Genomic DNA, 25,870 nt, shown 5'->3' with positions numbered 1-25,870 from the left:
AAGTATAAGATCCTTAAGGAACTTTTAGAGGTTCTTCAGTTTGAAACGGTGGAGGAACCTCTTGAAGTGCACAATGAACCTTTCTCTTCTAAAAACCTTTATTTCAGAGACACAGCTCCACAGTTTCAAACTGTTTGAAGAACCTTTAAAAGTTCCTCCAGGATCTTATACTCTTAACAGTGTAATATGGGAGCCAGCTCTCGCCTAAACCACTGCACCTCTGACACGGAAAATCCCTGGCAGCTCCGGATAACGTCCAGGGTTCATATGTGAAAACGACCTAAGTTCCACATTCACATTCAAAGGCATACGGTCCGTTTTTCAAAAATATTTTATTTGTGATCCAGGTACAAGGAAAGAAAAGAAAAGGATTTGCTTTTTTCAGGACATGGAAATGAGAATAGGAAAAGTTTGTTCTCTCTCCAATTTTTTTTTTATCCCTTTGTTCTTGGACAAGGACATGCAAGTGAATATAGACGTTTTGCTTACAGGAAGAAAACGGGATGTAAAAAGGGTGGGGCTTCTGTACAGAGAGACTTCACCCAACATATTTCACTCTTTTGAATCTTCATTTGTCTTTTTTTTTTGTTGGTTTGTTTGTTTTTTTAGCAAAAAAGGCAACACACATTGAAGCTACAAAGATCTGTCAATATTGAGACGGGAAAGAGAGAGAGAGAGAGAGAGAGAGAGAGAGAGATAGGTCGAGAGAGCATGGCTGATCCTTCCAAAATTAAAGAAGCAAAGAAACAAGAAGAAAAAAAGAAAAAGCTTTTTATAAACGGTCACATTTCCATCAAGTTCATATTTTCGGATGTACTTTTCTCGGGATCGTCGAGGAAGCAGCATGGTGCACATACAATAACGTCACAAAAAAAGAAAAGAGAAAAAAAAGGATCTGAGCGTTTCAGGTTTTGCTGAATCATCCAGTCTGAACGGAAGCTTCGGAACAAAGGCTCTCGAATAGCTTTCCACGGCTGACAATGGAAGAAATACAGGATGGAGGGGGGCGGAAAAGAAAAGGCCGAAGGAGAAACATTTCATATTCCACAATTTTTTTTAAGCATTTTTCACAATATACCTTTATTATCTTAATAAATACAAAAAACAACAACACTGTGATTTCCAAAGGAAAAACCATTAGCATTAAAAAAGACACTAAATGCATTAGACATTAGAAATATCAATATTAATTTTGGTATGTTCTGTAACTGACATCTTCGTCGTATGGACATATGGACATAAAGTGTACCGGCACGTCTTCTGATGAGATACAAGGCATGGGACTCCACCGTCAACAGGGGCAAAAAAAAGAATCGAGACCCGTCGGACACACGGGGGAAGAAGCTTCGTCAGCCAAGTTGGAATGAACTCTTGGTTGTGAGGATACGTATGAATATATACACGTATATACACACACACACATACTCACGTGACACCACCAAAATATATGCAAAATAACCTGAGATACTCTCCGCACCTCATTTACTGAACAACTGACTGGACACTGAAACTCAAAGAGATGGGGCTTCTTCTGAGAGAAACATGGACACGTGTGGACAACAGTCAGTCTGAGAAAGCTGTAAGCTCTAAGCCTTCTTCAGCAATGTCATTCATACATTAAAAGAGAATAAATTAAAAAAAGGAGGTGGGGTGGGTGGGGGTGGGGGGGATGAACAGTCATTGTACTAGATTATTCTCCTGAAGGCTCACCAGTAAAAAATATCTTTTGAGCAACATTTGTACACTTTTATATAAAATAATCCCAAGAAAACAACATAAAACAAAAGAAAGTGACATCAAATGCTGTGGTCGATAACCTGTCGAATGTAACTGGTAGATGTAAGGGTCCTGCCCTGGGTTGAGCGGCAGGCGGTGACTGTGTAGAGACTCTATTGCAGAGATGCGCTCCTTCACTCCAACAGTGAGCTCACCCACTACAGTGGACCTGCTAACACCTATCGCACACCATTAAACCATTACAGATGACATCATACTAATAAACACATCAGACGTCTAATGACACTATTATGCTAATAGTGCATTGTGATGTCATCATGGCAGAATCGCTAAAATGCTCACGCGCCATAGGTAGAATTTACGTCTCCTCAGGCCTTCGTCGCTAATCCGAATGACGATGCGGTAACTGCGTGTGGACACATTTGAGTGACACGGTTCTCTGCATAGATAAAGACGTATCTGGAAAGGTAGGAACCCAGGATGAAGTCATGTATCGAGTAAATCAAAGTTAATTAAGTGCTTTGAAAATAAAAAAAATTAAGAATAAATATCTGAGAGGAATCTGAACTCCTCTGGGAGCAAAAACTGATTCCACAGAGAGTGATCCAGCAATAGTTGCCTACTGTATCTAATGTGGGGGCGGAATCGCAAGTAATCACCCTTCCACGTCACTGAGAGCTGCTGAACTTTTCATTTGTGGATCCACAAGCTGGCTCAGATTGCTCATTAATGTGTAAGAGGAGGGATGGTTAATAGATTTAGGCTCCCATGCTAAGTTGACCAAAGTTAACACAGTCAATTTTGAGACAGGCAGGCTTTTGAAGAAAACTTAAATCACACAGTGGTCTTGCAAAAGCACCAAAACTCAAGATTCGTCTTCGTGTGTGAATCCCCAGTGTTTATAAGACCGACGGATGTACTGAGCTGGAACCACACACGAAGACTAAGTGTACTCTTGTTCATATGGCTTTTAAATTGCTTGCGTTTTGAGTGCTTTAAGATCCACCTTTCAGTGGGAAAAACAAAAACAGAAAGGAGTTCATAAATACAAGACTGTTGGGGCTACAGCCAGAGAGAAACCGTATTCATAAAGCTCATCACTCCCATTGTCCACCTGACACTTGCCTGCTCTCTGATGGACAGAGATTGGGTGAGATACTGAGTGATGTTCAAAGAGGAGCAAGGCTGACACGCACAAACAAGTAGACACAACAAAGCACACAGCAGCAGGCCAGGCGTAATGGCCCTAAACAAAGTACTGTCTGCTGGCCCACGTCTGAGTGGGCTAAGTAAGACAACCTGTTTGAATAGGGGCTCGGGGGTGAACGCGAACAGCTGGGGACTTTAAAAACATGGCCACTTTTGGGTTGACGATTATTGCAATGGGGTCCGACACCACTGCACTTGTCCGGCAATCATCTGACCAAGCGTCAACAGCTCTCTCATCTCTCTCCAGCACGTTTCCAACATCGAGAGGGTACCAACCGCCCTCTGTCATAGCCTCAGGAGAACCCCACTGCTGCCAAGAACGCTCGTGCAACTCTGCCTTTCAGCATCACAAATCCTAGCGCCTGCATGGACGCAGGCTTATTTTAATATATCTCTGTACATGGCTATATAATTTTCTCTTTTCTCTAGTTACAGTACAGCAACTCCTCTTCACATCTCCTCTCCCCCGGTGCTTCATGTCAGCGGGAGCTATGTTTTTTTTTTGTGCTTTTCACCAAAATCGCAGTGCAAAAGAAAACAATTAATCATAATAATCATCAGAATCATAATAATAACAACAATTAAACCCATGAGAAGTATTAACAAATGATGGATGATAACAGAATCTGTCGTATGGCACCACAGCCTATCAATTCACATATTATACAAATGACCAATAGCGCATAAAGGTGGTGGGTGGGGGGTAGGGGGGGCGTGGAGCGTACAGAACCAGTTTGCATAGCAATGCAATGAACAATTTCAATGTTGAGAATATATTTACAGGAAATACAATTCCCTTTCCCAGTTCACAAATGCCGGGTGACTCGGATGATGCTTCCGGTCTCTTTTTTTTTCTTCTTCTTCTTCTTCTTCTTCTTCTTTTTTTCTCCAACACGTCTTCTCAGAATGAATGGTTTTCGTTTTCAAAGAGGAAGGTGTTTAAGTTTGTTCTCGAAAGGACAGAAAACATCAAATCAACACTGTGGGTCGCATGTCCGTCTTTACATCACATTTACAGTTCGCCGCTCTCGTCTCCACCTTCACCAGAGCTGTTCACTGTTACGAGTCCATTGCACCGAGCAGGAGAAGCGTCTCCAGGGCAGGAAAAGGCAATGTTCAGCTCACACCCAGGTCACTCCGCTCACTCTGCAGGAAACACATGAGTCATGAGTCATAAGACAGCAACTACGTTTGAAGACGATGGACAGTGGCAGATTAATTTACCCAATTAACCAATTAAGCAGGGATTTTTAGTCATTTCCAACTCCCAGCTAGTAGCTGAGACTTTTACAGAAGGTCGGGGTATCACCAGGGATCGAACCATTGATCACTTAATGATAGGACCAGCATTTAGACAGCTGTGCCACTTGTTTTTTGGATTTGTATAGTGTCCTATTCTGTTTTTAACAGGGTGTCAAATCTTACTTTCATTTTAAGAAATAGCTCAATAAAATGCACAAAAATGACACTATTTTGCCACAAGTAAAATAAAACCATCTTTCTTGTAGACAAATGTATAAAATTGAATATAAATGGTATATTCTTATAATGAATATGATATTTTAAAACTGTGTTCTAAATAATGAATAGAGCTGGAGACGATTCTAAAATGACTAAAAAAAGCTGTAAAATATCAAGAATTAAGTTTTTTTAACTAATAGCTAGAACCAGTTCATTTGAAAAGTGATGAAATGACTTGAAAAAACATTATCAATAATTAAATAATGATAGAATATTATTTATCACTGAACACATTCTAGTTATGTATAAAACAACTTTAATAAAATAGACACATTTACTAAAGTCAATTTTATCTAATTCCAGACTTTTGAGTGCTAGTGTATAAAAGCTGATTAGAACCTGATAAATTGCTTTTTTTCTATCACAAGGATGTTTACATTGATCCAATCAATATATCATTAAAATACAAATTCTGCCTTATTGGGTTTCTGATTAAGGAGATCCATTATTGACTGGTTTCTCTCTTCCGATTCATTTGAAAAGAATGGACTTCTCTAAACTGCATGTGGAGAGTAAATGAGAGTGCAGACGTACATAACTCTCCAGAGTATTGTCCCTGGCCATTCATCCCTAGGTAGCTGGAGTCGTGCTCAGTGTTGGCACGCTGGTGCTGACCTCGTGACCCCTCTCCTTTCCGGGGGCCTGTCGAGCCTTTGGAGGACGTGGTCCCAGACGAACTGTGGCCTCCAGGGGATGGAAAGGATGGTTTGCTATAGGGTGGCATAGCCTCTTCTACAAACATACAGAAATAAAAACACAAATAATTTAGTGAGAAGACTCGGGGCAGATTATAAATACACTATTATATATAAGACAAAAGTATTGGGACACCTGCTCATTTATTGTTTCTTATAAAACTAAGAGGATTAAAAAGGAGTTTATCCTGCTTTAGTTGGAGTAACTGTCTCTACGGCTTTCTACGACTTTTTGGAGCATTTCTGTGAGGATTTGATTGCTTCCAGCGACAAGAGCATTAATGAGGTCAGGATGTTGTATGATCTCCATCCCACCTAATTCCCAACTCCTTAGCAAATCCCAAAAGTATTGGATGGAGCACCAACCATCATTCAAGAGAACACAGTTCCATCGCTCCATAGCTCAATGCTATATACCCCTCCAGCCCACGCCTAACATTCCTATGCAATTGGCAACACTGCTCTTTAGGGATTAGACACACATATACAGTATAAACATATAATGTATTTAATAATGTATTGTATAATTTATATAATATGTATTTATTTATTTTGTATGTATTTTGTTTTTAATTAAGTTTCCTTAAGATTTTTCTTCTAGTCCTTACTTCTAGCCTAAGCTGTTTGTTAGAACCACCAGGCCAATTAGCAACACCAATCACAGGCCCCATAAGAAGCCTAGGAAGCGGCTGAGGTCCACACTGAAAGAGCTACTTGGTCTGACCTTAAAGCTCTTGCCTTTATGGCGATTCTTAATGATCTCCCAGGCAGATGCACTGAGACTGATTCACAGCATGTGTATATGTGTGTAAGTGAAATGAAAAACCAGGGTGATTAAAGCACATCTGTGCTTCTAGCTTTGTCTCCAGTATGCCCGTGGCTGACGGAGGCCAGTACCGGCCATGGAAGCGTTCACTAAGAAAGAGTGGTAGACAAACCAATCTGTTCACTGCAGGGTCCAAGCAGGCTGTCTAATTGAACACCAGGGTTTACATCTGCAGCTGCTCAGCTCCTAGTGATTGCCCTTAGACTGCAAGCTCACTTTCCTAGCTTTAAATCTTATATGTTCTACAAGCATCCTGAGTAATGTAGTCAGGTTAATGAGATTTCTGACACTGTATAATATGCTGTAGAAAAATGGACAAAGGTATGTCCTTAAAAGTATAGATTTGACCTGTACTTCTGTCAATTTTATAGACAACAGTATGTCTATTTGAGATTACTCAACAATTAAACACAGTGTGAGACCAGTGTGTGATGATTTAGGCCTACTGTTAATTGCCAGGTTTACTTGTCAGCTACATTAGCCACACAGCTCTGAAGCAAATTGTAGACCCAAACATGACCCAAATGTTGTTTATCTGGTATTATAGAATGTGCTGTGAATACGACTGCATCAGCTCTCTATATATAGTATGTTAACTAACTCAGCTATCAGTCCGGCAGGTTTATAGGCGAACCATACCTGAAACTGGGCCGTTCTTCTGCGCTCTTCTGGCCTCCTCTGCCCTCTCCATGGAGCCCAGTCTCTCCTGGGCCTGCCGGTGACGCTCCAGAGAGGTGCGGGCTTGCCTGTCTAGAGAACTCTTCACCTCCTCCAGGCCAGCCATGGGCTGCCTCTCCAAAGACGAGGCCTTGCGCTCGGCAGGGCTGCCAACATTTCCCATGCCCCTCTGCCCCTGGACACGTGGGGCCTGACAGGGTGGAGGTTCTGGGGGTGGAGGTAGGTCTGACACACACACACACACACAGCAGAATATCAGCATGGCCACTTTTTTTGTTTGTTGTTTTACACATTAAAAGTGTGAATAATTGAAGCCAAAGCAGCATCTGCTGTTTGTGCCTGACAGACAGCCAGTAGGCTCTAAAAGCGTCAGGCTTTTCAAAATGGTAATTTCGTAATTGTACTGCAAGTCATTACAGCACTCCACATTTCTGATATGTGAAGAAAAATGAGCACAATTGCGTTTTGACAGTTAAAAGACAGTGTGCCCTTGGCATGAAAATGAAGACAGGAGCTGCTGTAACCTTGAGTTGCACTTAGTTTTAATCTGACGGTGCTGCAGCACTTATTCTAACTGCATAAATCAAATGTACACACTTTTCCTTATATCCCAAGTCAGTCAGTCAGTCATGGTATGTTTGGTGCCTCGTAATGACAGATTACTTTGACTAAAGGACTCTGGATATACAGACTGGATTTGCTTTATTAGAGGAAGGTCTGTACTGCAACCAGCTGGGATTTCACTGGAAAGTTTGTACAAGATCTCTGTAATATACCCAGTTTACCACAGATAGCCAGCCAAGTACTTAAATGACATGGCCTGGATGTCCACATCTACACAATCTATTATTAGGTTTGGTTATTCAACAGGTTACAGAATGCACTTGATACCAGGTAAAAAATTCTGCATCTTTGTAGTATTCACCTAAATACTAGTAAATTCTCCACCAATTTGATAATTAAGGTCCCGAGATTTACGATGATCTCCCATTATCATTAAATGCATGTTCAGATACTCCATTATTAGTTCTAGGTCTCACCATCAGCACTGGCGTCCCTGCGATGCGGGGCTGTGCCCGGGCCTCTGTGTTTGCGGGTGGGCCGTGCTGCCCGCTGGTGCCCCAGACTGTGTGTGCCCATAGTGCTGCCATCTGTGGAGAATGGACTGGCTGGACGAGGTCTCTGGCCCAGGGCTTTATCTACAGGGAGAGAACACCAGTTACAAATCAGCTTTCACAGTTCAAGTAAGCTTACCGGGAGCCATGCTCGTACTGTAGCTTAGTGCAAGGCATTCAGAAGGCAAGAAAAAGAGAGATGCCAAGCAGCAGCAAGATGAAATTAGAACCAACCAGTCAACCAACAGCCTTCTTCTAAGTATATCAACAGTATTGAAAGTGACATTGAGAAGCTCTCAGAAGGTGAAATCTGTGGACTTCTCTAAAGAAGTCTTAAGAAATAATTATCATCATCAGGCCAGCCGTCCTAAAGAGTCAGTCAAAGCAAGTCAAAAGGCTTGAAGAAATAAAACAGGGCGATCAAACGTTCAAACCACATATTAATTCCATGTTAATATTACACATTTGCGCAATTCTTAGCCCAAAGGTCATCAGCAATTTGAGAATTTCCTTTTACTATATCAACATCTTTAATCAGAAATGCTCACAGAGTGAAAGAGAGTGTAAAGCCCAATAAACAAGACAGCCAAAAGTGTTAGTACCATGTTAGAGTCACCAACCCACTTGTTTCCAGAAACATCAAGAAATACCAAGAGCATTGGAACAAAGTCATGAAGCCGAGAAACAGCCAGAGAGGGAAGAGGACAGTGCTGCCTTTCCTGTACGGTCTTTAGAGGCCCTAATTGTTAAGGTCCTCCATGTCCCTCCACCACACACACAAACCTCTCTTGCTGAGGCTCGTGCCGTCCAGCCGGTAGCCGGCCTTGTCTGCAGCTGCCGCCAGTGCCCGGGCAAAGCTGCAGTGGGTGAAGAGCGAGCCATCTGAGGAGCTACCCGCACTGGACCTGTGGCTGGAAAAGGGCCTGTCGTCCTCGTCCGACGCAGAACCCCAACCATTCACCATGGAGCCTATGAGCAGCCAGTGCATGGACAGAGTTTACTACACTAAATCAGTTCAATCTAGCATTGACAGGTCAGAGAAAATGTCATGACCGGGGTGATAGGGGTGATCTGCAACATGGACTGCAACATGTTCTGAACTGGCAGGAGCAATGGCCTATGTGCTTAAAAATAAGGCTTCCCAATTTTGGTACTTGATTTGATTCATGGTTCTAGAGAATTCATTACTTAATATGGGAGTTCTTTAAATGTCTAAAGGTTCTAAAATAAAGGTTCTCTACATTCACATACCTCACATTTACTGAGTTGTTTAGGGGATTTATTGGTTTCTCATTAAATGAAGTCTCAGCTTTTATACTGGCTCAGTATTTTTATATAAAATGTGGAATCTGCTACACTGCAATGTTGGATCCCTTAATCACAGGTATCATATCTTAATTGATTCCCGTAGAGCTGCTAGGCTTTATGGTGCTGTCATGGTCAATAGTTTTCTGTACTCCTGTGCTGTACTTGATGAGTGCAAGTCTACTGTATCCAGCTGATTCGGACAGTGTAGAAACAAGAAATTAGGACAAAGTTTTGGGGATTTATCTCTGCATTCATACTAGCTCAATATTCTGCCTCATTTCCAAATAAACTATTTATATATTTATTTTATTTATTTCAGTTTAAATAAATAAAAGTAACATTTCATAAAATCATCGGCCTTTATATAAAAAATGTAATGCCAACATTTTATTATATCTTATAATAAAAAAAATATGTAGAAAGAGAACAATAGGGCAGTATATTATCAAGAACCTGGTGATACGATATGTATCACGATACGGGGCTTTATGATTCAATATTTTGTGATATACAGCGATACTTTAAGCAAGACGATGTAGGGCATCTTTCAAAAATCTATTTTTATATTCATTCAATCAGAACAGTGGGATCTGAAGACAGGGCACAACACTGCTATCTAGTGGTTGGGGTTTAAACACAGAACAAAATGAACCACTGTCTGCCACCAATATTTGCATAGAACTATGAATTAAAAATCAATACAGTGGTTTTGAGAATCGCGACAGTATTGTAAAACATAATACTGTATAATATTTACAGTATATATAACTTTGATATATATCGATCTCTTCCTCTTTCAGAAGTGACAGGTGCTCATCAAACTCAATCCATAAACCAAAGAGATAGAAACTGGTGTGAAATGCCCAGCAGTGCATGATCTTATCAAGTCCATGAGCCATTTATCCTCACTGAGATTTCAAATCAAAGCCAGATTTTGAGCATTAAAAATGTGAAATCTGCTACAGCTTACTCTGGTGGATTTACGTGATCCCTGAATCACAGGTATCATATCTTAATTGATTCCTGTAGAGCTGCTAGGCTTTGTGGTGCTGTCATGGTCAATGGTTTTCTGTACCAGCCTGCTCCCTTCAACAAAACTCTCATTTTCTGCCAAATGAGTGCAAGTCTACTGTATTCAACTTATTTGGACAGGCCTGTCAGAGATGAACACACACAAAACCACACCTGAAAGTGGCCCGAGGTAAGACACATATCAAAGCTCTTTAGAGTTCGTCTCCCTCTCTTCCGCTGCTGGCCGAATTCAAAGCAAGTCTTTGTGTGACTGACAGCAAAAAGCATGTCTGGAGGAATGTAGCTTAAAGCAGGCTGTGATCTGCTAATGGCCCACAGGTTCAATCTGCAGCCTAATCTGGATGGTTGTGTTTTTTCAGTGTTCCTGTGATTAACATTTAGTGCAGTGATGATTATATTCCCATAGTTACAAAACACTTGGAAACAGAGTCATAGAGTCTCAAGAGTCATAGAGCATAAAAATGTGTTAGAGCCTAAAAATGAGCTTTTATGGGTGGCAGGTAATAGACTACTAATACTAATACTAATACTAACTACACAGGTCTTATCCTTCCTATTTGCATAGTAACACCCTAGAAACCACCTGCAATACAACAGCAACCACCTAGCAACACCACAGCAACCACCTGGGTTCACCACAGCAATGACCTAGCAACACCATATGAGCAACATTACAGTTGGACAATTTGTATTCTTCTTCCTATTCTTTTTCCCTTCCTCTGTTTCTTAGCAACATCGTAGCATCCACCTGAAACACAACAGCATCACCACAGCTTCCACCTAGCAACACCACAGCAAACACTTAGCCACCATCTGGGATACCATAGCAACCGCCTAGCAAAAGCATATGAACGACTGTATTTTGGCTGATAAAAATTATTTTTCTTATTTTTTTTCTTGGCAACACCTTTAGCATCTACCTGCAAAAAAGACATAGCAACACCCTAGCAACCATCTAGCGACACCATATGCACCATATGTACCATATTTTTAGCTGATTTACATTCTTAGTATTCTCTTTTACTTCCTCTTTTTCGTAGTAACACCTTAGCATGCACCTGAAAAAAAGACACAGCCACACCGTAGTTTTGACCTAACCACAAGAACCACTTAGCCACCACCTGAGATACCATAGCAATCACCTAGCAAAACTATATGCACTATATAACTAACATTTATTGTTAGCTAATTTATATCTTGTTTATCTGATTTTATTTTTCATGTTTCTAAGCAACATCTTAGCAATCACTTGGGATACCTTAGTAACCATCACCCCCCCTTAACCATTGGTAATATGCACTTTAATATGGTGATATAATGTTTTGCAATACTGTATCGACTCTCATAAACCCAGTATTGATTTTTAATTAATAGTTTAGATATAAATATGCATGACAGACAGTGGCTATGTTGTGCTTAAACTTTGACGGCTAGACGTGTTGTCTTCAGCCATTAGACTTTCCATAAATTTGTCAGACTAAATATACTGCCTTGTTTACAGTTTTGCAATACATCATAAATAAATCTGGAATCCTGACCCCTTTATTGTAATACACTGCATCGGCAGGTTTCTGCCAATACACAGGCCTAGTGATGGGGGAGTCCTAGCTGCTGGTTAAGAATAGGAAATGCTTTTCTCATCACTGAAAATAACTGTAGCTTCCAAAGGTTAAACAGGATATACTTCAGAAAAGTGCATCTGCACAGAAAACAACAGTGTGTTTTGTTACAAAAGTAAAAAAAAACACCCTTCTGAAATTCTTCACCCTCTCAATAGTAGCTAAATATCATGCTGTCTGCACTCTGAAACTGCACACAGCTTTGTTTCACTAAAAAAAAAAAGAAGTTGTGTCCCTTGGGCCCATCTCTCAACAAAGCAACACAGAATGCAATGAATCAGACGTGCTGCCAGAGCCTGAGCCCAGGCCCCGCACTGCTCCACATCAGAAGGACAGGCTCAGCAGAAAACAGCCGAAAACCTGCACTGAGACGGCGCCCGCTTCACCATCAAACGCCACTCCACTCTAACAGCTCCTGCGAGGGGATGCCATCACTAATAAGGAGCCAGCTAAATGCACCTTGCAGAACCCTGCGCTGTCACTGTTCGCCCAACACAATAACAACAACCAATAATAACAGCAGCAGCTCTTCAGCTACTGGAACCTCAGACATGTTTTTCTTATATACTGTACACGCCAGCTTGCCAAACAGTGATTTCTGAATTTCTGCCTCCTTTGAATTACAAATTATGGTGCATTTAATATATTTGACAGAAACAATAGAAGAGAACTGAAAAACTAGAACTTTGGTATTTATTCTGTATTTATTCATTTATTTATCATTAAATCTTAACCGCTTAAACCACAAGCTTATTATTATTAGTCAACAGTTAGTTCCAACCTCAGAACCTGATTGGTTGCGAACCTTTCTAACCCTCTCAACCTAAAACCACTGGAACATTGAAACTGAAAAGGCTGAGCTGAACCAAAGTTCCCATGCTCCCATTTCTATGAATAGGGAGGGGCCAAAATACTGGAAACTTCAGATTACCATTTCATCTTGTAATTTGTGATTGTGATTGTAATTCACTGATGAAGTCTGACAAAATGCTCATGAACCTGATTTTACAGCTTGTTCTGGCTGCTGCGTTTCTGCAGATCTCCACATCGAGAGGGGACTTTCCCCACTAGCACACTGACCCTCCTTCACTTGCGTTGTAACCAACAAACTAGCAAGCTGGTTGACTCTTTTTGTTGAAGGCGGGACTTTATCCGTAAACAGACACTCTGTTGAGTGGTACGAGAACACCCATTTATATTTCAACCAGTGGCCGCTCTCCTCATTTATAACGTATCTGGCTGACCTTGATGCTTAAACAGTTCTATGGCTCTATTCTTAACACGAACGGTGAGCCTTATAGTAACAGCAGTTATATATATCAGGTATCTTAACGAACCTACAGATGAAAATAAACAGTAAACAGACTAAGGGGGTGGAGCCACACCGAATATTTAAGCAGTTTCAGCAGCAGCTCATTAACTATGTTTGTTTTTAAGGCTCAACTCAATCAGTACTGTTGACCAAACTGAGGTGCTGAGTTCTTAGACTTCATGTCAAAGTTTATTAAAGTAAGTTAACAAATTAATTTTACATTAAGCCTGGAACAATAGATAGATTCTGAATATATTTATAAATACATTTAATTATTAAAAACCAAAAAAACTTCATATTATTATTTATTTATTAAACCTTTATTATTATTATTATTATTATTATTATTATTATTATTATTATTATTTACAGCACTGATGATAATGCACAGCTCTTCAGCACTTGCCCATTGACTTCCAGGACTTTATATTCTTTTTCTAAGTGCAGAGATGCCTTAAACAGATTATCCATATCAATCCCGTACACTACAGATGCAGCAGGTAGAGATTAGGAATGAAAAACACTGGAGTATTCCTTTAAGTGTTTCATTGATCCTCAAAATGAGGACATTTACAACCATCTTTCCAAGAACAAAGAGATCGTTTGTTCATTTTCCAGCTTTCCAGGACTCCATGCTGTGGCCACAGGTTTGGAACTTCCCCGCGTCTCCTTCAGAAGAGGTGCTTTAACGCCCCACTGATGCGTAGTTAATATTCCGGATAGTGCTAAGCAGAGTTATCTGGGTCATAAAAGCCGTCCAGCACCCTGCTGCCACTAAAAGCTGATTTACAGCGGCCCTGGCCCTCATCTGCATATCGTTAAGCATCATAATTATTCCCCTTGACGAGTGGCCGTCTCCGCCCGCCTTAGGGACATGTGACCTGGCTCTCTGCAGCCCACGGTGGGCTTTATGAGAGTGTGCATGGCCATGGTGGAAAGGGAGTGAGCTCATCGGACATGTTAAAGGGCCCATAAAGCACCTTCACTGGCTAAATGCTGAAGAGGTGCCTGGCTGCATTTGGTTTGTGCATGCAGTACACTGCATTACACTATATGTGGGCCCCCACTCTTGTAAATACACAGTTTTGGTTGCTGATCTTCTCTGTGAACTCCAGACACTGTGTGGATTTATTTAGTTCCTCCAGCAGCTCACTTGATCTACTTCGATGAAGCACTGATTAGATAATTTGGGTGTTGGATGGGAAGTGGAAAAACTGCCCTTCCTTGAGCAAATCTCTGGAAATGGTTCAGCTAAAACTCACAACACAATGGATACTCTACTAATGACCAAATTCAGACACTTACCACCGAGCTACAGTACAGTTTCTCATAGGACTTTTGCACAATAATGTAAGAGTAGGAACATCTCTCAACATCTCTCTCATCTTTTTATTTTTTTTAAAGTCAGTACGGAGGCTACAGCTGTCGGTAGAGCTGGGAGGGAAGCCGAGCTGCTGGTGGAGAGATAAAGGAAAATAGTGCTGTCTGCAGAGTAATACAGTGGCAGGGAGATGCAGCAGATTAGGCTGAGGCGCTGGTCTGCTATTCCCTAAATCTATCAGCCTAGGGAGATGTCAGAGCAGGCAAAGCTACTGCTCCATCACGGCATGGAAAAGTGCATTTCAAAACCTGGTACATGGAGGTGCTCCAGCAAGCCTGTCTCCAGCTCATTCTGCTTTTTCTCAGCATACTATATAAACACCCCTCTCCTTTTCTCCCTCACTTCCTTCTCTCCACCTGTGTTCATTAACAGCACTCTGCTTTCTGTTCACCCAGTTTAACACATTTTGTGTTCTGATGTGGTAAATATGGTAAAACCTGAAACTTACTGAGTCAGAATTAATCATAATGGAGATGATCTAGCTTCTAAAGCTACATCACCAAAGGGAGAAGATTACTTCAAAAAATGGTTATGGGCATAAACAAGGCCCGATGCCGGAGATCCTTAATTGTGGTAGTTTTTCTGCAAGCTTTCAGCATAAAATATACTTCTGGAATAGATTCATGGTGGACAGCTACACTATATGTCCACATGTTTGTGGACACCCCTTTAAAGTTGCACCCATTGCTGACACAGATGTGCATGTAGTCCATGTAAATAAGTACTGCCAATAGAATAGGGCTCTCTGGAGCAGATAAACATCAACCTATTGGCACCATGACTAATGCCAGGGGTGGGCTAGAGGGGTATAAAGCCCTCAGCATTGAGCTGTGGAGCAGTGTAACTGTGGATCTCTGGAATGATGGATGGTGCTCCATCCAGTTCTTTTGGGATGAGTTGTGGGAATGAGGTGGGGTGGTGATCACTAACACTTTTGATTGCTGAATGCAAACAAATCCTCACAGCAATGCCCCAAACTCTAGTAGAAAGCCTTCATCCCTGGACAGTAGAGACAGTTACTCCAACAAAAGCAGGATAAACTATTTTTAATACTCTTGTAGAATCAATGTATGAGCAGGTGTCCCAATATTTTTGTCCATTTAGTGTACATTCAGGGTGTTGAATAAAATTGGACCTTTTTGAAGTTCTGCAGAAATTCACTGAAAATCCTCTTTAACTGGACACTTACTGTACTGGTGTTGTTTTCATTCTATTACTATATTCAGCAGAAGTCCCAAAAATGCCTCCTCCACGAGCCTGACAGTCCAGTAAGTCACCCGAGCGAGAATGACGTGTCAACAGACAATACATGTGCTATACTCTGCAGCTGCCATGTTCAGCAGGGTTGTCCTGCGAGGGCTATTTGTGCTCTGTACCTCTCTCTGCTGTGGTCAGAGAGGAAGAACAGAGACAGTAACACAGACTCTCAGTTTAAATCCTCCAATGTCATACCCTTCATGTGTCCCCTATGACAGACGGCCCATAAAACCCCTTCAATAAGTTGTAAAAATGGAAATGGCGCTCGCTGGCTGGAATGGCGAAAAGAGCCGAACGTGAGATTTATTCCAAATCTTCCAGAGGAGGAAAAAAAAGATGTGTGGCACCAGAGCTCTCTCTCTCTCTCTCTCTCTCTCTACCCACCTCTCTCCTTTCTCTCTCCCCTTAAATGTCTGTCTCTCTACCTCTATTTCTCTCTGTATCTCTCTCTCTACCTACCTCTCCCCTTTCTCTCTCTCCTTATATGTCTGTCTCTCTACCTTTCTCCCTGTGGGTCTCTCTTCTCTCTCTACCTATATTTCTCCCCCTCCTCTCTCTCTTTCTCTCTACCTCTCTCCTTTCTCTCTCCCCTTAAATGTCTGTCTCTCTACCTCTATTTCTCTCTGTATCTCTTTCTCTCTTTTCTTTCACTCACTTTCTTTCTCTTTTTAAGTCTGTCACTCACTCTCTCTCTCTCCTCATTTATTCGTCTATTGCTGCAGCTCTCTCTCTTTATCTTTCTTTCCATCACCTCTCTCTCCCTCTCTCTCCCCCTTTCTCCCTCAGTCTCTCCCGCTCTCTCTCACTGTCTCTTTCTTTGTTGCTCTCTCGCTCTTATTTCTCCTTTCTTCTCTCTCTCTCTCTCTCTCTCTCTCTCTCTCTCTTATTTCTGTTTCTCTCTTTTCTCTCTCGCTCACTTTCCCCATTCTGGTGGCCTTTTTTAAAATTCATGGACTTTTCTTATCTGCTCTCATAGTGGTAATTATAATTCAAGAGAGTTTAGCCCCAACTGCCTGAACAAACTCAATTTGAATACGCTCATTTTCGGGGGGGGGGAGTGTTAGCTCACACACACACACACACACACAGCACTCAACCAAACACCCAATCACACAAAGGTAGGAGTCATTTATCCTGCCATCAAACATGCCATAAGACAGTGTAACCTTAGAAAAGCACACAGTGCCTGTACATGCAGTAAACACATTCAGACACACTCATGGGAACATTCAGGAATGCCTTCCTGGTAAACACTGCTAATGCAGTGACGAAGCGATAAGAGCAGTAAAATATGCTGCTTTTAGATTAGAGATCATTAGCGAGCTGTTATTTTCATTGTTTTTATCTCTGCGCTGCATGCGGGTTTCAACTGTAATTTGATATGTGAGTGGATAAGGCCGCTGTGATCTCCCGCACAGAAGGAGCTCAGTGGGTATAATGGACTTTTTTCTTTCTGTCTGATTCTGAAGGCCGGTTGGACATTTCTCTTTTTTCCCCTCAATTCATGCCGGAGTCAAGCTGGGGATCGCGTCGAATTGGACTGATTGAAATCCTCTAAATGGGGGAAAAGATGGCTCTGATAAAAAGCAAATTAAACAGTAATGCTTGTAGTGGATTAAGGCTGTGAGTTGCACTTGTCAATTTCCACTCTTCGACTGCTTGGCAAAGCTTAAATGCTGATGTTACAGGACTAATTAAATAACAGCACTGCTACTGTAGCACTAATTAACTTCAATACAAGAACAAGTACTGGGCTAATAAAGAAAATTACCCAAGTGAGGGTAAAAAAGTTCATATTTAAAGACAGTCTAATGCTTTGGGTTTCACTGGGCTTACAGGACACCTAAACTGCTCATTATCTTACTCTGAATGTTAGCTTACATTTGGGTAATTAAGCTGCTAACAGAAACGGGCAATTATACAGTGCCTGTTTTAATACAGAATCGGTTAATACTTTTTAATTATTAGCCGACTGTGTATTCAGGATTGAAGCAAAGGGGGCAATTCCAACAGCTGTAACAGTCTTGAATCACAGTCTCAAAATGTACTTACACCCAGCCCACTAGCGAAAGCCTTTAGAGGCTAAACACAATGGGAGACTTCAGGAGACTATGGAAAAGAGGCTAAATATGCCCACTAGGTGAAGCAGGGACTGTAAAACGGCCGACCAGAGAAAGTGCAGGATGTGGAAGCTAAACCTTAACCCTACCAAACTCCAAAAGCTAAAAGCTAGACTTACCAGACCATAAAAGCTAAACGCTAGACTTACCAGACCGTAAAAGCTAAAACGTAACCCTACCAGACTCTAAAATCTAAACACGGACCCTACAAAACTCTAAAAGCTAAAAGCTAGTTTTACCAGACCTTAAAAGCTAAAAGCTAGCCCTACCAGATAGCAACACTATGCAGTAAAACATGGGAATAATTTGTTTTAAAATGTATTTCTACAGTGGTAAAAGATAACCAGCCAAACAAAGCACATAACAGGGTGGTAAATAGGCTTGTAAAACCACCAAACCTCCCCAACAAGGGTCACACACTTACCTGTTTATACATCACCACTCAAAATACTCAATAAAGGATTTCTATGGCCCCTTTAAAACAGCTTAGTTGAATATATTTGGAAGAAAAATCAGGTAAAATGACTATGATTTAACTCCATAAAGTACAATTACAATGTATGTGAGTATCCGAGTACTGTAATGAGAGCAGCTACAATTCTCAAATTTGCTTAAACCACTATCCAGGTTTTTGGAACAATGTCCAGGGAACGCCCTTTACTTTCTGGACTTTTCTGGACCCGTTACTGTCTGTGAGGAGTACAATTGTGTCCTGGATGAAGTAGACTGTAGCTTACCTGTGACTGAGCTGTCTAGGTTGTCCATGCTGGAGCCTGGTGTGTGTTCAATTCCCCGGAGGGGTGGAGACATCTCATAGCCTTCATCTTCCTCCTGGTCATCCTCATCATCATCATCGGGCAGGTCCGTCTCAATGTCAGAGACGAGGGTGCTGGACATGTAGCCTACCGGAGGAGCGGGGGCCTGAGGAGGATATGGGCCGCCCTGCAGGTGCCTGGACACAATTGAATAATACATCAATAATACATATATAAGTATAATATAGAGATGTATGTGTGTCCAAATCTTTGTGGACACCCCTTCCGAAGAATGCATTACTTTACGTTGAACCTACGTCCAATCAAATCCACACAGCACGATACACTCTTTTTTAATACCCTTGATTTTAGAAGAATCCTATGAACATCATCAGGTGTCCCAATACTTTTGTCCACATAGTGTATATTTTTGCTTCCCATAAGTATACAAAAACACACACAGAGACACACACATTACCATATTTGAGTAGGGGCTGAGACACTATGTCAGCCGCAGACAAAGCGTGTCAAGTGAAACAGCTAGATGAGAAAGAAACGTGTGTGGGGGTAGGTTGGGATCTGTCAGGCCAAATTTGTAATTCCTGGAACATTCCTTGTTTCGGATGAACTGGGACAATCCGGCTAATTCCACATTGTGGCATTTTGCATGCTAACACAATGACCCGCTAATTGCAGCTGAAGAGGACACAATGGTGAGCTCCACAGGCATGCCTGTACTGGGACTGTCACCTCCTAGACAGCAAGGTCTACTGACAGGCCCTGCGTGCGCCAATGTGTGTGTGTGTGTGCACATGCGTGTGCTGTGCCATGTCTTTGATGTGGTCTATGCCAGGATTTGGATATAATTATGGGCTCTTCCCTGTTGTCAAAGACGCACTCGGAGCAACGTAGTCATTACTCCAGTAACATGACATCTCCTTCCTGACAAGTGGAGCCTATTCCCCCTGAGCAGCCGCCGTAATGAACGCATGCCAGTTTCTCCTCACTCACAGACACCATGAAGCATGTGGCTCATTTGCTTTGCATGAAAGCTATAAAAAAAGAGATGCTCCACACGCCCGCTCCGAAACGCACCAGCGGACCAGTCTAAATAGGGGCTTAAGCATTAAACTCAGCGCTTTGATTTTTCTCCAGGTCCAAATGGGAGAAGAAGAGGGTTTGGTGAAACAGCTGGAGGAGCATGATTAATGAGTTTCGCTGGAATGAATAATGTTGTGACTACGCATCTGCAGAGTATTCCACTGTGAAGGAGTCACACATTTCATCGCTGTCACACAAACCTCGTATCTGCTGTATATCTTCATACTTTTGGCCATTTTTCATTTTTTGACATCATATGAATCTGTCGGTTGTTCATCACATTGTCTCCGAATTTCATGATGAACAGGCCAATAGAAAGGACCCAAAAGTCATTTCTATTTTCATTTTTACAATGATTTGCAGTTTTGGAGATTAGGAGTTATATGGACAAAAGTATTGGGACAACTGACCATTCATTGTTTCTTCCAAAATTATTTTAGATTTTGGAACATTGCTGAAAGGATTTGATTGCATTCAATGACAAGAGCATCACTGAGGTCAGGATGTTGGATTATCACCACCCCACCTCATACTCAACTCCCCACCTCATCCCAAAAGTATTGGATCATTCCAAACATGTATTTAAGTGCATAAAGCCCATCTAGCCCTCTAGAGGCAAGGTGAGGTAAAGCCCATAGACAAGACAATGCAAGATGCTCCACCACTCATCAGGTAATACAGTGAGGAGTTTAGGTAATTCCATGGTCAACACAATCACAAGATTTACTTCCCAGTCTTCATAACTGTGACTGAAAGCACCTTTACGTTTTCCTCTACCCCAGATTTTATTGTCTTCTCAATCATGATTGATGATTACTATGAAGTTACTGACAAAGTAGAGGATCTACAGAGCATCCACAGAGGACCATTCAACTAAAGCGTCACCAAACGTAATGGGCTGTCTTTAGCTCACCAGGCCTGCTTAGCCATGTCCAGCTGGTAGGCCCGAGTCAGTTCATCCAAATGGGCCTGCAGCATGGGCTGTATCTCCTCTCGGGGTGACGGGGTCAGCGTGGCTGTGGACTGCTTTCCGAAAGACACAGCTGCAGGGGAGGAGGCCACGCCTCTGATGGGTGGGGTTGGCACACGCTCCTCCTCCTCCTCTAGCTCATCTTCCAGGCCCTGGTGCAGGTAGGTCTGTACGGGCAATGGAGGACCCCAGCCATCACTTTCATAGCTGAACGAAAGAGAGAGAAAGAGAGAGAGAAAGTGATTAAGCACAAGAAACAAGAACATAGGCGTCTAAGGGTGATTTCACAGATGAACCAAATACACAAGTCCAAACCTAGGCTTGGGGGAGGGGCTTGTTGAAAATGAACCAATCACGCAGCCCCACATGTAGCGCCAAGAGTGTCCAGAAAAAAACGTGTAAAAAAAGTGTATATAAAGGGCCATATCCTTTTACTTCAAATGCTGTAGGTTCATACCAGGTTCCTCCCTTTCAATAATTGAAACAAATGCTACAATACTGCTAATAGCTCCCCCTTGTGGGAAATCTTCAGCCTGCTAATTCTGAGGGCATGAGTGAGATCCATGTTGTAGCACATGTCTAAAAACTTAACTCCAAAGTGGTGTCTTAGTTATGGATTCTTGAGTCATCACATTGTAAAGGCCTGATTTATACTTTATACTGCGTTTGCCAGCTCAGAGCAAACCAGGCCTGAAGTGCAGGCAGTTCAGAGGTATCTTCCCTTCCCTCACTCTCAGCCACTTGTTTGGGCTGTGCCAGCAAAGTGACTGCGGCTTGCCTTTCCCAGCACTCGGCCTCTACACACTGAAATAATACTCGTCATAAAGCCAATGTTCATTAAAGGGATTTGTCAGTGCACAGCCCAGAGGACATAGCAGTTTTAATCTGAAGCCATTAAAGACAGGACTGAGATTTACAGTGCAGAAGAGTCCTCATTTGCCAGAGAGCCTATTAAGCTAGATGACTCTCTGAGATGGTAATTAATGGGGTTGAAAGGCAAGCACACCTCTCAAGAAAGAGACTTAATTTGTAACATCACCTTAATGTTTTTTTTTCTTCTGTACAGGCACCATGTGCTCTTAACACAACATGGCAGAATGCTGACACAGAGGCACAATCCGTCGATGATTAATCATTTCTTGTTGTTTGCCAAATATTTTTCAGGCATTAATGTTGTGTGGCCCTGAGCGAAACACTTTCTATCAGTCAATAACAAGCGACAAGTGAATTTCTGAGATAACTTAAGGCTATTCTATAGAACGGAACATTCTGTATCTGAATAATAATAAATATCTGTGCAACGATTTTGTATTTGCCCTTTCTGAAGTGAGTAGTCTGGCATATGTTAATCATAGATCAGCGGTCTGACACGCTTTACACAGAGGGACCCCGATGTAGCAGCCATCCATCAGCTCTAGTGTCTTTTCCATGTCGACCCTTAAGGCCTTTACATGCTGAGTATGATTTATTAAAGCAATTTATTCAATTTTATTCACCCTCTGTTCAATTTCTGCTAAGATAAAGTTATATCTTTTGCTTTTATTTTGGTTTTGTCCAATTTTAGAGTGGAAAAAAGTAAAGGAACCTTGCAAGCCTCTGCACCTCAAGAGATACTGAGACCTTCGTTAGCTTGGTGGAGCTACAGTTGCATTGCGAATTGAGTTAATTAACAAAATCCACAAACCTTCAGCTGTTTGCAATAAACCAATCAAACAAGACCAATTTAATTAGCTCAACACAACTAATAATGTGCCTTCTTCAAATTCAACCCAAAATCTGACTTTTCTCAGAATTATTCAACCCCTTAATGACAAGCATCTTTAGAACTTAGTAGAGCAAACATTTGCTGTTACGACCTGCTGCAAACGTGACGCCCAGCCAGACCTCAGCTTCTGGTTGCATTCTTGAGGATTCTTAGCCCATTCCTCCAGTTCACTAATATACTTGGGCTTGCATTCTGCAACCACCTTCTTCAAATCCCACCAAAAATGGGGTTCAGACCCAGGGGTTGAGACACAGCAAACTATGACAATCATTTCAGAATCACCCAGGACTTCTTCAGAAACCAAGCCTTAGTGGACCTTGAGGTATGCTTGGGATCATTGTCCTGTAGGAAGGTCCAATGACGCTCAAAATTCAGCTTTCTTATAGAAGGCATGAGGTTTCCTTGTTCATGTTTTATAAGTTTACTGCAAACAGCTGCAATTTACAATGGGGGTTGAATAATTATGATGATGGCTTATTGACTAATGCAACCATTTTCTCAGTTTGTGATGGTCAAGGTGAGGTCTAGAAATTCCAAGAGAATTGCTCATGGAAAGTCAAATCAAAACCTCTGATTTCAGGAAGATTTAGCAGACTCTGGATTGGCGGTGCACTGTTCTACTATGCAGCGACATATTCTAAATAGATGTAAAAGGTGCTTGTCAGTGACAATAAACAGCCAAATAGCTCTCTCAGTCTTACCCTCCTCCTTCGTGGTGCTCTGTAGGGTAGTGGTCCAGCTCTGTGCCGGGTAGAGGATGGATAGGAGGGGGTGGTAAGGGAACATTTGCCCAGTTGGAGCCGTTGGCCTTGGTGGGCTTGGCCCCTGCTTTGGTCTTTTTCTTTTTTCCTCCTTTCCCACCTAAAAACACAGCAGAAGTCACAATGAAACACAATCAGAGAGTTCACATGCGTCTCTGCTCTGAAAGAACACGGTCAACACACACATAGCTAAGATTCTCAAGGCTAATTGGAAGTTTCTGCCACAGTCAAAAATCAAATTGCTCATATTTCACAATTTATGCATCAGATGACCATGAAATCTCTCCTTTTTTCTTCTCTGGGAGTTTTATCTGCTGCGCTTCAATGTGCTACCGCACTGCTGCTACTGCTGCTGCTGCCACAATAGCTCTCTCAAGGCCGCAGCATGAAAAGGAGGCTTCGGAGCGAGTGATTGGACTCAGAGGTTTCAAGGCTCTGCAGAGACGAGAGACAAATGGCCGGTCGCCGTTCCCTCCTCCTCTCCTCCGTCAATACCTCCCATGAAACCAGGGTGAAATATGTCTGCCTTCAGCGCATCATCTCCGTCTGCTGCTCTAATGGAAGTCGGTGGAGGTGTATTTCATTTTCCTTTCCTTCATAAAATGAGCAGGGAAAAGACTAAGGGCCAGTGAGGAAGGGGAGGTGAGGAGTGGAGAGTGAAAGACTGAACTTCAGAGATGTTTTACGGGTTCGAAAGTTTCATCATATCTAACCTCTTCAGTGAGACACTGGAGGAGTTAGTCAATACTGTGAACTGAATAGCTGAACACTCCCTTTTTGAGACCTGTCAACCTTCTTGATTTATATCCAAGTACAAAAAAGCTACCAAAGCACAGATACACTGAGTGTAGCACGAAGGTGCTCTGTGGATCCCACAGTTCAAAAAGTACCCTGGTCAAACTGGTTAAGCTGGGGAGGGTTTCGTTTGGGTTTGTTGGTTTAGCTGGTCTACCAGCATGAACAACCTGACCAAGCTAGTTAACCAGCTGTTCCAAGGAGGATGACAAGTATGTCTAAGCTGGTTGACCAGTACGACCAGCATGATCAAACTGGTCGACCAGCATGGCTAGGGTTGTTGACCAGTATGACCAAGCTTTCCAACAGCAAGACCAAGCTTTTCAACCAGCATAGCTAAGCTGATCCACCAGTATGACCAGGGTTATTGACCAGTATGACCAATATGACCAAGCTGGTCCACCAGCATCATCAACATTAAGTTCTCCAAAAGAAAAATTATAATAATTAAGGCTTTAAAGTTTTGAATGTTACCTCAAAAACAGCTATGCATGCCTTTACTTATGTTCTTCCATTTTAATAATGATACACTATATGGACAAAAGTATTGGGACACCATTAATACTGTTGATTGGGGGGGGGGCGCAAGAATGAGCAGGTTTCTCAATACTTTTGTCATTTGTTCATACAGTGTATGTTATGAATTTGTGTGCCTGCTCATTTAGGGCATATCATGATGCACCCAACAATAAAGGCAACATGGCAATCCATGCCAAGCTTCTCCGGGGGCACATTGTCTAAAAAACACCAAGATATGTAGTGTCATATTATTCTGATCATGATAAGATTACAGCATAAGCAGGAACACTCCAAGTGCTGCAAGTCCTCAGACGTCTGTCATATCTTTCACAATTCAGTCATCAAAGCCTTTTCACTGTTAGCCTTCTGGACATCTGGGCTTTGGGAGCTGATGTATGTTGCTCCGCCTTTGGGCTGGCTGCAGAGGTGGCAGGATTCATTAGACTAAATTATTAACGCTGGCATTGGCACACTCCACACGACCAGTTAACTCTGCATGTTGCCAGATCCTCCTGTGGGTCTAGCCAGGCGTAAAATAGCTCGCGCTGACGTAGCCAGATACCCGGCCAAATGCAAAGCGGAGGGGGGAAAAATCCTGCGCTGGCAGCCCGGCCACTGTATGGAAGCCTATCTATCATCTTCTGCCTCTGTGGCTCTTCCTGCCAATGGCCTATAATTGCCCCTGCTGCCTAAAAATGTTCGGTTTGGGGCGACGCTGCACCCTGCGGTCTGCACCAACGTGTCGTCCAATAGGACGCCAGCATGCCGACATGGCTATAAATTAACTCCAAAACTCCTCAAAGAGTCGGTTTCATTCCAGCGTTCAAAGGCTTTTTTTGAGCCGTGCAATGAAAAGAAAATCTGCCTGGTTTCCTCAGCTGAGGCGAGAGAGAGAGAAAGAGAGAGAGAGAGAGAGAGAGAGAGAGAGAGAGAGAGAGAGAGAGAGAGAGAGAGAGAGAGAGAGAGTAAGTAGAGAGAGGAGGCCAGGGGTGGAGAGGAAACTGTGAAGATGGAAAGAGGCAGAGAGAGAGAGAGAGAGAGAGAGAGAGAGAGAGAAATGGGTTGAGAGGATTAGTGAGACACACTGAGAGATGGAGAGAAAGAGGGTGAGCTAGAGAGCCCTAAAAAGAGAGAGGAAAAAAGAGCGTTAGAATGAAGGGGAGAGAGAAAGAGAGAGTGTGATAGAACAGAGAAAGAGAAAGAGAGAGAGTGGTAGAACAGAGAAAGAGAAAGAGAAAGAGAGAGAGAGTGAGCTAGAAGGGGAGTAAGAATGAGAGAGCCTGAGAGAGTGAAACGGGGAGTAAGACTGTGAAAGTGGGAGTAAAATGGGAGGGGAGGCGAGCGAGAGTAAAAAATAGAGCGAATGAGAGAAATAAAACGCGAGAGTGTGAGAG

At 42.2% G+C, this 25,870-nt stretch overlaps 1 protein-coding gene across 8 annotated transcripts in view; it reads right to left on the bottom strand.

Moving 5' to 3' along the window:
* Positions 1–333: 333 nt before the first annotated feature.
* Positions 334–25,870, bottom strand: part of robo2 (roundabout, axon guidance receptor, homolog 2 (Drosophila)) — a 573,599-nt gene continuing 548,062 nt past the window's right edge. For all 8 annotated transcript variants that reach the window (XM_072691588.1, XM_072691590.1, XM_072691589.1 and 5 more), the window contains 7 exons: positions 23,103–23,262; positions 20,580–20,843; positions 18,548–18,762; positions 7,707–7,865; positions 6,628–6,891; positions 5,002–5,199; positions 334–4,092 (listed from right to left, as the gene is read on the bottom strand). In XM_072691588.1, coding sequence (XP_072547689.1) covers positions 4,091–4,092; positions 5,002–5,199; positions 6,628–6,891; positions 7,707–7,865; positions 18,548–18,762; positions 20,580–20,843; positions 23,103–23,262 — 1,262 coding nt within the window. In that variant the 3' untranslated portion in view covers positions 334–4,090. The remainder of the gene's footprint in view (positions 4,093–5,001; positions 5,200–6,627; positions 6,892–7,706; positions 7,866–18,547; positions 18,763–20,579; positions 20,844–23,102; positions 23,263–25,870) is intronic.

Source organism: Salminus brasiliensis, chromosome 11 (genome assembly GCF_030463535.1).
Source record: "Salminus brasiliensis chromosome 11, fSalBra1.hap2, whole genome shotgun sequence".
NCBI classification, from domain to species: domain Eukaryota; kingdom Metazoa; phylum Chordata; class Actinopteri; order Characiformes; family Bryconidae; genus Salminus; species Salminus brasiliensis.
This window is presented reverse-complemented; position numbering and strand designations above follow the sequence as displayed.